General features: G+C 44.4%; 4 protein-coding genes across 5 annotated transcripts; 2 read left to right on the forward strand and 2 right to left on the reverse strand.

Annotated features, from left to right (window-relative positions):
* Window positions 1–740: 740 nt before the first annotated feature.
* LOC108018186 (FAD-dependent oxidoreductase domain-containing protein 1) lies at window positions 741–2,576 on the forward strand. The gene is made up of 2 exons (XM_017085690.4): window positions 741–968; window positions 1,351–2,576. The coding sequence occupies exons 1-2, from the start codon at window positions 756–758 to the stop codon at window positions 2,458–2,460; spliced, it is 1,323 nt and encodes a 440-aa protein (XP_016941179.3). The 5' UTR covers window positions 741–755; the 3' UTR covers window positions 2,461–2,576.
* Window positions 2,577–2,658: 82 nt separating this feature from the next.
* Mob4 (MOB kinase activator 4) lies at window positions 2,659–4,016 on the reverse strand. 2 transcript variants are annotated; one of them, XM_017085691.4, is made up of 3 exons: window positions 3,715–4,016; window positions 3,284–3,657; window positions 2,659–3,235 (listed from the first exon to the last, which is right to left on the reverse strand). In XM_017085691.4, exons 1-3 carry the CDS (start codon window positions 3,772–3,774, stop codon window positions 2,986–2,988), a joined length of 684 nt encoding a protein of 227 aa, XP_016941180.1. In that variant the 5' UTR covers window positions 3,775–4,016; the 3' UTR covers window positions 2,659–2,985. The 2 variants fall into 2 exon arrangements, with proteins under 2 accessions (XP_016941180.1, XP_016941181.1); XM_017085692.4 differs by having other exon boundaries at window positions 2,659–3,223; window positions 3,715–4,008.
* A 74-nt stretch (window positions 4,017–4,090) lies between these two features.
* Rab2 (RAS oncogene family member Rab2) lies at window positions 4,091–6,550 on the forward strand. Its single transcript, XM_017085345.4, has 4 exons — window positions 4,091–4,302; window positions 4,783–4,942; window positions 5,554–5,890; window positions 5,965–6,550. Exons 1-4 carry the CDS (start codon window positions 4,257–4,259, stop codon window positions 6,061–6,063), a joined length of 642 nt encoding a protein of 213 aa, XP_016940834.1. The 5' UTR covers window positions 4,091–4,256; the 3' UTR covers window positions 6,064–6,550.
* Window positions 6,551–7,321: 771 nt separating this feature from the next.
* chk (chaski) lies at window positions 7,322–12,896 on the reverse strand. The gene is made up of 6 exons (XM_017085344.4): window positions 12,773–12,896; window positions 10,453–12,656; window positions 9,446–9,555; window positions 8,848–9,029; window positions 8,553–8,793; window positions 7,322–8,486 (listed from the first exon to the last, which is right to left on the reverse strand). The coding sequence occupies exons 2-6, from the start codon at window positions 12,442–12,444 to the stop codon at window positions 8,342–8,344; spliced, it is 2,670 nt and encodes an 889-aa protein (XP_016940833.3). The 5' UTR covers window positions 12,445–12,656; window positions 12,773–12,896; the 3' UTR covers window positions 7,322–8,341.
* Between the last annotated feature and the right edge of the window lie 218 nt (window positions 12,897–13,114).

A 13,114-nucleotide genomic window follows, 5' to 3' on the forward strand; every position in this document is an offset into this window, starting at 1 on the left:
CCGAAGATAAGCGTGGGCTTTGTATAATACTTTTTTATAGATACAGTTCTCAAATTTACAGTAAATGCTCTTCGGGTACAGACAGTTTAATAACATTTTCATTATTATATATATTTTTTCTGAAAGAAAATATCAAAAAAAATTGAATCTTTATTTGTGTTTAGCCTCTGCGACATATGAGGATTGGGATTCCCGACCAAAGTAATTGTTTAAACTGATAATTATAATTTAAGATTTTTACTTGAAAACCTGATTTCTTACAAATCGACAAAAGATTCAGTTTTCCTAGAAACTTTAAAACACAGTATAACTATAATAATTTTGGACGTATATAATATTTGTTATCAGGCCGATGAGAGAATCGTAAATAGACGCAGTAAAATTTGACTTATTTACTTCTAAAAACAGATTATAAATTATTTAATGCAATATGTTCACAAATGTTCAGCATGACAGCAATACATTTTAAGCTTGAAATTTTTTTTTTTTTTTCAAAATTACTCACTATTGCAAACTTGCCTTGCTTACCTTCTATAAGTATATTTTAATCAGAATGGTTTTAAATAATTATGTAATTAACAAAAAAGTATCGAAAATAAATCTGCAGAGAAGTCGGCCAAAGCAACATTTACTGTAATTCTATTTTTATTTATTGTGCACACAAAGTACTTAGGGAAAGCTGCACAAATCTAATCTGGCTGATTTCAATGGCGTTATCATCGCACGAATGTGCAGCCCCCTTGTTAGTGTGAAAAATGTCGTGCCTGGGACGAGTTCTGCGATCGGGTGCACTGCGTCAGCTTCGATCCTTAAGCGGGAAGCCACAAGGGGACGTCCTTCCCCCAAGCTGCGATGTCCTGATAATCGGTGGCGGTGGGATGGGTGCCTCTTCCGCTTTTTGGCTAAAATCCCGGACGCTGCAGCTTGGAAAAAAGCTCAATGTGCTGGTGGTGGAGCGAGATGCTGGCGTAAGTACAATGTGCTTAATCCTAGTTAGTTTAAGTAGTATTGAGAAATTTATAAATTCGGGCTTTAATTCATTTTTAAGAAATCTTAAAAATTTATTTTTTATATTTTCAAGTCGGATAATGGTTGGGACCTGTTACTAAATAGTTTAAAATACTAATGTGTTTACACAGTGTTGATCATACTGATTAAGTATTAATTTACATCTATGCGTTGTAGACTATTGCTCCTATACTTATATATTGCCTTTCATAAACGGTAGACAATTTAAGTACGTTTCAAATAAAACCTACTATATCAAAAAAAAAAAAAATACATTTCCTCAAATTCAATTTTAAAATTAATATATTGTTTAAAAAAACCTTTTCATTTATGTTTTTGTAGTACACCAGCGCCTCTACGGTGCTTTCTGTTGGTGGGGTTCGCCAGCAATTCTCCTTAGCAGAGAACATTGAGATGTCGCTCTTCGGCTACAGCTTCGTGGTGAACGGAGAGAAGCACTTGGGCGACGTGGATCTCTGTTACCAGCCGAACGGCTACCTGATCTTGGCTTCCTCAAAGGGAGCCCATATCCTGGCACAGAACTCCAAGTTGCAGAACGAGTTGGGAGCCCGAAACGAGCTGCTTGGTCCGAAGGCTCTGCAACGAAGGTTCCCGTGGCTGTCTACAGAGGGCGTGGAGCTGGGATGCCACGGGATCGACAAGGAGGGATGGTTTGATCCGTGGGCTCTGCTAATGGGCTACAAGAAGAAAGCTCGTGCTCTGGGCGCCAATTTCGCTAACGGCTCGGTGGTGGGTTTCGAGTGGAATGAATCGGGAGCCCTTTCAGGAGCTGTGGTGGATGCCGGTGACGGAGTACACCGCACGGTGAAGTTTGACACCTGCGTCCTGGCAGCAGGAGCCTATTCGGGCCAAGTGGCGCGTCTGGCAGGCATCGGTGATCCAAATGCGAAGGAGAGTTCCCTGACGGTAGCTCTGCCAGTGGAGCCCCGCAAGCGATACGTCTATGTGTTCAGCACTCAGGGCCGGAACTGTCCGGGTGTGGCCACGCCTCTGACCGTCGACCCGGATGGCACCTACTTCCGGCGAGATGGTCTATGTGGGAACTTTCTTTGCGGCCGCAGTCCCAGCGAAGACGAGGAGCCGGAGTGCGAAACGCTGGACGTGGACCATGGCTATTTTGAATCAAATGTCTGGCCCACACTGGCGAGCCGAGTTCCGGCCTTCGAGTCGGTGAAGATCCAGAGCAGCTGGGCGGGCTACTACGACCACAACACATTCGACGCGAACGGCATTATTGGCAGACATCCTCACTACAGCAATCTTTTCATAGCGGCCGGTTTCAGCGGGCACGGCATCCAGCAGACTCCGGCCGTGGGTCGAGCCATTTCCGAACTGATCCTGGACGGCAAGTTCAGCACTCTGGATCTTTCTCGCCTCGGCTTCGAACGGCTGGTGAACAAAGAGCCCATGTTCGAGGTGAATATCGTTTGATGAAAGTCTCACAGGCGGTAAGAACGCATCCTTGTTGTGTGTATGTACTTCTTTTATTGCAATTTCTGTTGTGTATATAGTAATTTTGTATAGTAAAGTTCACGTTTAGTCACGTACAGCTTTGTTGGTGTTTTGGCTGCCAGTTGTCAAGGGGAATTTGGTTTTCGAGGTTCTGTTGTGGGTTTAGCCACAAGAAGGTCGTGTGTCTACATATAATTTATTTAAAATAAGGAGTTAAACATAATCGTAATATAACTTGCGGAATAATTGCTGACTTAGGATCAGATGGGGCGAGACGTGTGAAGAGGGCCTGCGTATATCTGGGTTTGCCCTTGTTACTTAGTTATCGTTATGTAGCTCTATGTGTGTCGGACAACTAAACTACATACAAGATCTGCATTCGAGTCGGGTTCGCTCCGTCCGTGTGTCTCTGTCAGGGTGAGCCAACCCAAGCTGCAAGTTATTGGTAAATATAAATAGATGTATGTTGAATGAGTGTTCCACGCGAGTCTAGCTGATCTGCGCCTAGGCCTCGCTCTCGCCGGGGGCCGCGTTCTCAGCCGCGTTGATGGGCACGATAAGATTCTCCTTGGACATCAGATTATATTTTGTGACGAAATGCGTAAATCGGTGGCACAGATACGTTTCGGCCTCGAACTCGTCGAAGATGCGACGATGATGAAAGTAGGCGTGCGAAAATATGCGGTACACACGCCGGCACACGGAACCGAGCTTGGTCACTGACGACTCCTTGATGGACACCCTGTGGGAGACACTTTGCTCATTATGTGGCTAGTTCCAGCTAGTCTGTGAGCCCTTATACCTGCTCGGGAAGTACTTGTTGCTGTTCAGCAGACACGCGGCTCCGTCCAGAGTGTGGCGCGTGTAGTCGATGGCCGGACACTCCTTGGGCGTCTTGTGGGCGGCGCACAGGAATATCCACTGGTCGGTGGCCGTCATCTGGGTGCACGTCGACGGTGAGCACTCCTTCTGCAGCCGCACGGCCAGGCCATTGAGCTCCATGCAGAACTGGCGCAGGTGCTCGTACTTCCACACACCCTCGTCCTGCGCCTCCGGCATGGTCAGGATGAGCTCCACATTGCTCGGGTCGCGCTTGATCAGCTGCTGGATGTACTGCTGCACCGCCAGCGTGCTGTCCATCTCCTCCAGGGGCTCGTCGGGCCAGCGACAGAAGTCCTGGTAGGGGGAATCGGTATTGAATCGGGTTCGAGTGGGTTGGGTGCCTGTGCTTACCTTGGATTTTGTGCCTGGCCGGTTCCTACGCAATATGGTCGAGCCGTCAGCCATCTTCATGTTTCACCTGCTCGGATTAGGAGACGCGATGATCCACAACGCCTTTGCCTACGCCTTGGTGAGAAAATCGCTGGCAGAGCCTGATTTCGAGTGCAGCCCCTGTCCCGCTGGAATCTCCGGATTTGGGATCCTTGCACTGTACTTAGCCGAATGGTCTCTACTTGCGCTGGCGCATCATACTACGATTAAATAGCGTTTATCCAAAACACTTTGCTTTGTGCGAGAAAATTTCTGACAAATTCTACATACATACATATGCCTATCGATTGGGCAGCGGTAGTGGGCTATCGCTATCGATAGGCTTGCGGTATGTTTTCGGTATTTCTGCCAGCCCTGGCACCTGGCTATCTGGCAACGTTACGGAGCCAGTCATCATAAATACGGAACAGATTGGAAAACTTAGAAGAATTGCGTATTATCTGTGGTATTACGAGATCGAACTTTCGAAAAACCAACTTGCCGTAACTAAATAAGCTGCAAACATGTCCTACGCGTACTTGTTCAAATACATCATTATCGGCGATACAGGTGAGTGGAAACTGCGACTCCCCCTCAAAATGGCCAGCGAAAAGTTGGCCATTGTCAGGGAAACAATCTGTAATTGGAAAACAAAACAAAGGCGATTGCTGGCGCAGGGGTCGCTCCTAAAATGGGGGTGTCCAGTCCAAAGGGCCCCTATTGGAACATTAGATCCAATGGAACTGCGCCTGCATAAAAGTATCCCAATCGCAGGAGTTGGGTGGCCAAAGGAAAAATCAATAAAACCATAACAACGCATACAGGCGTTTACTGAGAGTACTGGGAGTTGGCGGGGAACGGGGTGCAACCCACACATTAAACCCTGCTGCTGAGTCACCCAACCACCCCCAGTAATTGAGGGATTCCGCCCCAAAGAGCCACAGGCTTATCAGCATACTGCTTTTTTGGATGTCCAACAGCTGTTGGCACTTTTCCAGCCTTTCCAACATTCCCCCGCCCGACGACTAACCTTTTTCTCGTTTTCCGTAGGCGTGGGCAAGTCCTGCCTGCTGCTCCAGTTCACCGACAAGCGATTCCAACCGGTGCACGACCTGACCATCGGAGTGGAGTTTGGAGCACGCATGATCACCATCGACGGCAAACAGATCAAGCTGCAAATCTGGGACACAGCTGGCCAGGAGGCCTTCAGGTGCGCAGATCATACCCTTTTAACGTCATGATAGAGTTTCGTTTATTATATGGCCGAGCGAGTATACTTGGAGTAGAAGCCTGTTCATATGTTATTCAACTGAAAGCTAATTCTCACTGCCTCAGAAACATAAATTTTGAGCTCAATTTTGGAGAGATTCGATCAATTTACTCAGAAAATTTGATTTCAAATTTTAATCAAATCGTTTCTAATTAATCTGGGATTTCAAAGACTGTTTTGATAGTATTCGTCATTTCTAACCAAAGTAAATCTTTTTGATTTATGTATATCCTTCAAATTTGAGAAAATATTCAGCTTTGAAAAACCAAAAAACTGTAAATTCTAGGAGACAAAATTTTTTTCAAACATCTATAAACATGCTAATCATTCGAATGACAAATGATAACAGTGTATAATTGTCACAAACTAACTATGCAAAGAATTTAAAGTGATGCTATCCAAATAGTTATTGTAATTGTAAAGCCCCCTTAAAAGTTGTCGGTCTGTTAAACTCTACAACTATTATTCTATTATGATAAATATTTCCCAAAATATTTCGAGAATAATTGCATATGTTAATCCGCACTCTGACGCTATGTTTTCTCAACCAGATCCATCACACGCTCCTACTACCGCGGAGCTGCCGGCGCTCTGCTGGTGTACGACATCACACGGCGGGAGACCTTCAACCACCTGACCACCTGGCTGGAGGACGCGCGCCAGCACTCCAACTCAAACATGGTGATCATGCTGATCGGCAACAAGAGCGACTTGGACTCGCGGCGTGAGGTAAAGAAGGAGGAAGGCGAAGCCTTTGCCCGCGAGCACGGACTGGTATTCATGGAGACGTCGGCGCGCACGGCGGCCAACGTGGAGGAGGCGTTCATAAACACGGCCAAGGAGATTTACGAGAAGATCCAAGAGGGCGTCTTCGACATCAACAATGAGGTTAGTACGAATGCGTTTACCTAGCAAGCAAACAACAAGCAATTACAAACCGTAAACTAAACGGTCCTTTCCAGGCTAACGGCATCAAGATCGGCCAACAGCACTCGCCCACAAACCCGTCGCTGCCAGGAGCCGGAGGAGCAGCTGGAGCTGCAAACGGTGGATGCTGCTAGGAGTAAACTGCAGATGCCCGATTGCAATTCTGGGATAGACGTAGCCGCTTCTGTAAAAGCTACTTTAGTGACTAACTAATAGAAGGTAGTTGGAGGGACATAATTCTTGTTTTCTATCTCAACCGTAACTAACCACGTAATAATAGCTACCACGAAACTAGCAATTCGAACACTAAGCGTAATGTTAAATCCATAAAGATCAGACAACTACAAGAAAACCCCTCTCCTTGTTCAGCTACGTTTTAATTTACCAAATGAAACCGAAAGGAAAGAAACCAGAAATAAACCAAATTCTACAACATTTGTGTATGTGAATGTGTCGTGCGTGATTTCTAAATTTTATAATGTTTATCGAAACATTTATAAATGTTTTGTGCATGTATTTTGTGTATATTGAAATTAGTTTGCTAGTTACTTCGTGTAAAGACCGATAGTTATACATTGGGATATTGACAAAATGATGTGTAATATATAAACCAAACTCAAACTATGTGAATTTTCATTGTGATTCGTTTTCAGTGAGGTAAAGCCCAGCAACGCTGCGCCATGCCCCTTTTTTGCAATGGGTATCTGCTCCTCTTCTATATACATAAATACATAAATAATACATATATGAATATTTTTACCTTTCCTCCTCAACGCATTTGCTTTGTCCATATTTTGTTGTGCAATGCATCCCGCTTTAGTTTTTAAACACACCTACATTAGAGAAGGAAAAAGTACTTTAACAAAATATACAAAACATGTGAGCTGAAATGGGATTATTTAATTTACACACTCAACATGCATTAACAGTGGATACACGGAAGTGCTGCGATTCAATGATCAATTTAGTATTTTACGAAGTTTATATATTAAATTAAAGGCGAAGGCTATAACAAAACGAAAGATTCAACTGTAAACGTAAATCAAATTATTTATAATATTTGTATTTGCCAACACAATGCAGAATAATAAATATACATACTAAATATTTAAAAAGAGAACTAAGTCGTTGCTTGCATTGGGGTGAATTATGAAAAAGTCTTACAAAACAAAAAACACCTTTCATTTTTGGGGTCGACTTTAACGATTGTTAAATACATCAGAGGGCATCACTGAGGTCAAAATTCGGCGGCTTTAACTTTTTCCCAAGATCCAGGCTTTTAAAAAAGGACAGAAGATGGACTGGAACTAATCCTTAATTGATTCTATTGCTTTTTCGTATTATTTAATCTATCACGAATGTACCTCTCGAAAAAGAAATATCAAGTCAAAGTTAGTTTTAAAATTGTATTTATTTTGTAATAGGCTTTCAGTAGATAATTGTTCAATTGATTTCTTGTAAATAATATAGAATTGTGATTCATTTTTGTTTATGTACATATTTGCTAAAGTGATTGGAATCAACAACTACCATTTTCTATAAGTCGGCTATAGGGCTATAGTGTCGCATTTACTTCATTTTTTGAAGAGTGCTTAAATGTTAAAGGCTTTTTTACTAACGATATATACTATTTATAAATATGTTTGTATTTTCTTTAATAATACTTGAACTTGTAAGATATTACATAAATGTATTTTTTTATATTCTGAACTTTTTTTGTGTTTCGCCTAAGAAAAAGTTTGCCAATCTGCAAAAACTCGTTTTTCGATTGAACAGTAATTATTTTATATACCCTAGTTTGCTGTTGTTTTGTTTAATTTGGAAACTATTCGGATCCGCGACGCTTGATGTACAAATATTATTTTTGTTTAGCTTAAAAACAAATGCTCCAAAGACTTTGTGAGTTTTAGGTCGATTGATAATGGTCGCTTGTTATTGCATACGTTACACAGATTGTTGTTTATTGTATTCACTTTAATTAATATTCGTACGAAATGTAAGGCAATTAAAACTATTTTTCTAATTTTTGTAAAGAAGACAATTGAGGGACCCGTTTGCACCTGGCAGTGATGCACTGCATTGATATTGATTGAAATTGAACAGTTTGTCTAAGTGTGATACAAGATGCGAATAGTAATTGCCCTAGTGCGATAACTATATATTAGGTGTATATGGATATACTTAGCTACGATTAGTCAAGTCAAGTATAGGCTTACAGGCTAGGTCTTATGCAATAGGCTTAGTTTCAGTTACAATTCTGCTCTGATTTTATGGCTGCAACACCATTTGACATAAGAAACTCGTTAACATTTAATGCTAGTCCAATATTAGGCTACAGTTCTGATTTGTAGTACCGCCAGTTGTCCGTTACCAACGGCGTTCAACAGTGTAGTATGTAGTAATGTTTGTAACCTAGTGTAAAAGTTGAGCTTTTTTAGTCTCTGAGACATCACTATCACTCTCCTTAGGTGCTTTCTTCTCGCAGAACTCGATTAGATACGAACATACGCCGGAGAGTGCGATAAATATGCCAGCATAATAGAAGGTGTCGTCCCATCTGAAAAGAGGATTCAACGAAATGGTCAGGAACAAGTCAGGGGAGATGGTAATATAGATGACTCACCTGCCCGTATTCTCGTAGATAACGCCCGCTATTGGGGGTCCTGCGATCATGCCTACACCCTGCACCAGCAAGACCAGACCGTAGGCACAAGTGAAATCGTCCAGGTCAACAATACTGACCAGAATGCTGGGCGTAAACGAAAAAGAGCTGGCGAACGTGAATCCGAAAATGATGCACATGATCATCAGACCTATGTAGCTGGTCATCAGAAGGGGCATAAAGAACACCGAGGCTCCGCAAACTGAAAGATATTTTGATGATATACTATATAGGGATACAGTAAGGATCAACTCACCCAACATGCATAGCGAGTAGCATATGTTGATGTTCATCCAGGGCAGATCGCCCAGATAGCCCAGTCCTATCATGCCTATCGTTTGGGCTACGCCAACATGCGATATCAACTCGGCACTCACGCTCACATCGTAATGGTATTGCTTCATGTATTCGGGTAGGTACAGATAGGGGATAATGAACCTGTGGAGCGTGCCAAGAGAAAGATTAATCGCTAGTTAGAAAGGCCTTATCTGGACAGGGTTGAGTTTGTATTGATTTTAACTAGTTCCTTATCGAGCTAATGGAACACTTAGACTCTGCGCACCTGGGGTAAGATAAACCATGATCTTGAGCCTACTGTGAAAGCCGATCGATAGCATTGTACTTGTAATTTCACTGGTTTTGGACAATACCATTTTATTGTGCAACTACTTTTCGCTTTCGATCAGCTGCCAAAATTGTTTGTGAAATCTTTTGGCAAGTGTACAATTTTAAGTTGACGGCTTGGCACATTCATCTATTAATTTTAGCATTTATTTTGCCTTTCGTTCGTGCGCAGCTTGGGACCTTCGCCAACCGTGATATTGTTTTCCTCTATATTGCCAAAAAGTACTCACCAAATGAACAAAAACAACGTAGAAAGATTGAAGAGGGCGAACTTCATGTCCAAAAAGAGGGAAAAGTCAAAGATGGACTTCATGGTGTCCACGAAACTGTCGTACCAGGTCTGTCGGGGGAGAAACAAGATTAAGTTAATGTTTGATACAAAATAAGATATTTAAAATATTTATATCCTTTTTTAATTTGTTTTAATACTCTAAGAGTGTTGAATCCTGTTATGCATTTTTATAGGATTTTAATGTGATAGAAATCATCAAGTATAATAAAAAAACCATTGACTGCACATCACAATATATGTTATAAACATTTTAATTAAATGCCAAGGCTAAAGGATTTTATGATTCCAAGGTTCAAGAATTTTTTGATACAAAATAATACTTTGAAATAATCTATTTAAGAATGTTTTGATTCGACCCTATTAATTTTATAATCAATCAATCTTGTTTTTAAACATAATTTTTATGTACTCTCATGAAATTTTAGACATGATAGGTTACTAATTATTACTTCTTACTATTTATACTTCTTTAAATATAATAGAAATCATAAAGTACAATAAAAAGAAGCCATTGCTTGCACATCACAATATATATAATATTATAAACATTTTTATTAAAACCTAAAGTTGAAGGATTTAATGATGGCAAAGTTAATAAATTATATGATACAAAATAATATTTCGAAATATTGTATTTAAGATTAAAACATAAGTACTTTCGTGAAACTTTAGACATGACAAGTAATAATAAGATGATATTTGAAGGTAACAAATAACCAGTTCTTAGGCTGATATGGATCGGCTATGTTCCCTGCGTGGCAGTACGGAAGTCAGAGCGTGCACCTTATCAGCCATGGAACGTTGCCCATGTGGTCCAACTTGGCGACCTCCCAGAGGACAGGGAGGCAGGGCAGCTGATAACCAGCACCGAGCAATAACCAGCTGGGGCTGTCACCAAGCGACCAGATCAGATAAGAAAGGGGCCAATGGTCACTGTCTACTCACATCCTCCTCCTCTTTGGCGATGGTGGTCATCGAGTTGCGGTAGATGTTGGGACACGAGGAGGCGCGCAGCCGGTAGCGATGCGTGTTCAGCATGGCCCCGCGGTAGTGGATCGAGTTGCGGTGGATGCGCATGTCCTTGAGGAAGTTGGAATTACGGATCGAGATGTTGCGGCGCAGGTTCGATCGGTGGTAGCTGGGCTTCTTGGAGCGCGACAGCCGACGGATCCCGGTGATGCTGTCCAGACGGGCTCGTCGCATGGCCAGCTCGCTATTAACTGGATGCTCCTGCTCTGGGATGACTATTACCGTGGGCCCGATCCGCCGGCTCGGTTCCAGCAAGGCGAAGGTCTCGTCCTTCGAGTAGTAGCAGTGCATGTCCTCGCTCAGGATGTCCACCGAATTGTGCCGCAGTCCGTTCACCTTTAGGTTGGAGATCGATGGCGTCGTGTGCTTGGCCATGAAAAGGTTCTCGTTCAGCGAGTACCGGGAGCTGGCGTGCTTCTGGGTAAGGTAGCCTTCGTCCGAGGAGCGCATTGATCCATTGGGTGAGCCACCACCGATGGAGCGCTTCTCCGACGGCGACAGAGTTTCAATCGAGGCCAGGTAGGCCTTCCTGGCCGCGTCCACCGCCCCTTGAGCGATGCCGCCCATTAGGGTGTCGTCCGGCGATCCGATGACGGCCGTCGATGTCGGATAGGCACCTGCTCCCGAGGACATGGAAAGGAGGTTCTCGCGCGATGGGGCCTCCGCACCCTCCTTGTGCCGCAGAGATCGCCGGCTCAGGCTCTTCACCTCGTAGATGCTGTCCAGCTCCTGTGTGCTCAGGAAGGTGGGCAGGAAGATCTCGCTGCGGTAGCGCTTGAGGGCCGAGTCCAGTGGATCGTCGATCTGCTGGTTGGCCTCCGTGTTGTTCTTGGTCACCAGCGAGTCCAGCACGGCCTCCTTGGTGATGCCAGTGTCCAGCAGCTTCTTGATTTCCTCCAGGCAGACACTGGAGTTGGAGAAGGTGGTAACGCTCTGGGACCGGCTCTCCAGCCGGTTCTCCTCGATCAGCCAGTCGGGATCGCGCATCAGGGCGCCGCACACGCAGGCGTTGAGCATGGTACCTCCAAGGATTAGAGTGGCTCCTCGCCAGCCGTACGACTCCATAAGGTAGGAGGTGAGGCGGGCGTACACAAAAGTACCGATGCCAGTGCCTGAGGCTCCGATTCCGGTGGCAAAGGTGCGCTTCTTGTCGAACCAGAAGGCAATGGACACCACCGCTGTGACGTACCCGATGCCCAGACCCAGACCCGAGATTATGCCAAAGGTCACCATCAGCATCTCGATGGAGTTGCAGAAGGAGGAGAGCGCGAATCCAAAGGCGGAGACCACGCCGCCAATGATGGTCATCTTGCGGCAGCCGTACTTGTCCACCAGGTTGGACCAGATGGGGCCCATCAGCAGGGGCACAGAGAAGAACAGCGAGGATATCCAGGCGGTCTTCGAGGTGGATTCCCCAAAGTAGTCCAGCAGTTCGGCGTTGATCAGTCCAAACGAGAAGCTCAGTCCGTCGGCGATGAGGGACACCACCAGCGAGGCAAAGACCACCACCCATCCGTAGCCACCATCGGGCATCTTGGGCGTCTTCTTCTCCGTGGAATTGGAGTCAATCGAATCGCCGGACTCGTTCGAGATCAGGCGCTTCCGCTTCTTCACCTGCCCGTTGCCGTTCATCATGATGGTCAAGGTGCCGTCGTCCAGGGCGACGATGCTGCTCCTGACCACCCGGCTGTGACCCGCCCCGTCCGCCAGCTCCTCCGCAGATAGGTTGCAGAAGGTGACCTCCGGGAAGAGGTCATGCTTAATGGCCTTGTGGAGGGGTGTGTTGGCCGGGGCAGGCGTGAGGGGCAGGGCCTGATAGTTGGTGAACACTCCATTCTGGTTGTTGTTGTTGACCGCCTCGCAACTGTTGTTGTTGGAGGCTTTCGGTTCCGACGCTAGCTTGGCCATGTCGGAATCCCGATGATCCTGTGGTGTTCTGATGTTGCGGTGTAAAGGGTACAGCTACGTCTATAAAAAGGTTTGTAAAATTTGCACTTTCTTCTCCAAGCGATTATTGGAAGTGAACACAATTTGCATTAGATTTCAGCATAAATTTTCTTAAGTAGGCGGTAGATGATAAATATTCCCCTTCTGTTTTCTTGGTCAACTGCAGTGCGTAGCTGAAAGATAGAGAAAGAGAGAGCATTCAACTTTTCGTTCCGCCATCTGAACTGATTAATTGGAAAAGTTGTTCCAAACTTTTTCCCAGTAAAATGCCCGATTTGCTTTATCTAACCTCGTAAAAAATATGGTTCTATTTCTAGAAGTCCGATTCGCGCGTCTACAACAACATTTGCCTGAAACCATTTCGCTTAAAAATCCGCGCCGAAACTGTTTGGTCATTTGGCATTTCGTTCATTTGGTTTTCAGAGCGCCTTCAACTTGACCTCAGGAGAGGATTCCGAGAGAACCAAATGGCTTTCTTCTTACATCAGTCCCCAAACAAAATGCGTAACAAGAACGCGACGGCTGCTGAGGTCTCCCAATAATTATGGGATCCGAAAATGAATATGCTAAAACCAATTTCGTTTTGGCGGCTAGTTTGGCTTTCGAAATGGCTGTCTGCCGTTAAATATAG

The sequence above is a fragment of the Drosophila suzukii genome, chromosome 2R (assembly GCF_043229965.1).
Source record: "Drosophila suzukii chromosome 2R, CBGP_Dsuzu_IsoJpt1.0, whole genome shotgun sequence".
NCBI lineage: Eukaryota > Metazoa > Arthropoda > Insecta > Diptera > Drosophilidae > Drosophila > Drosophila suzukii.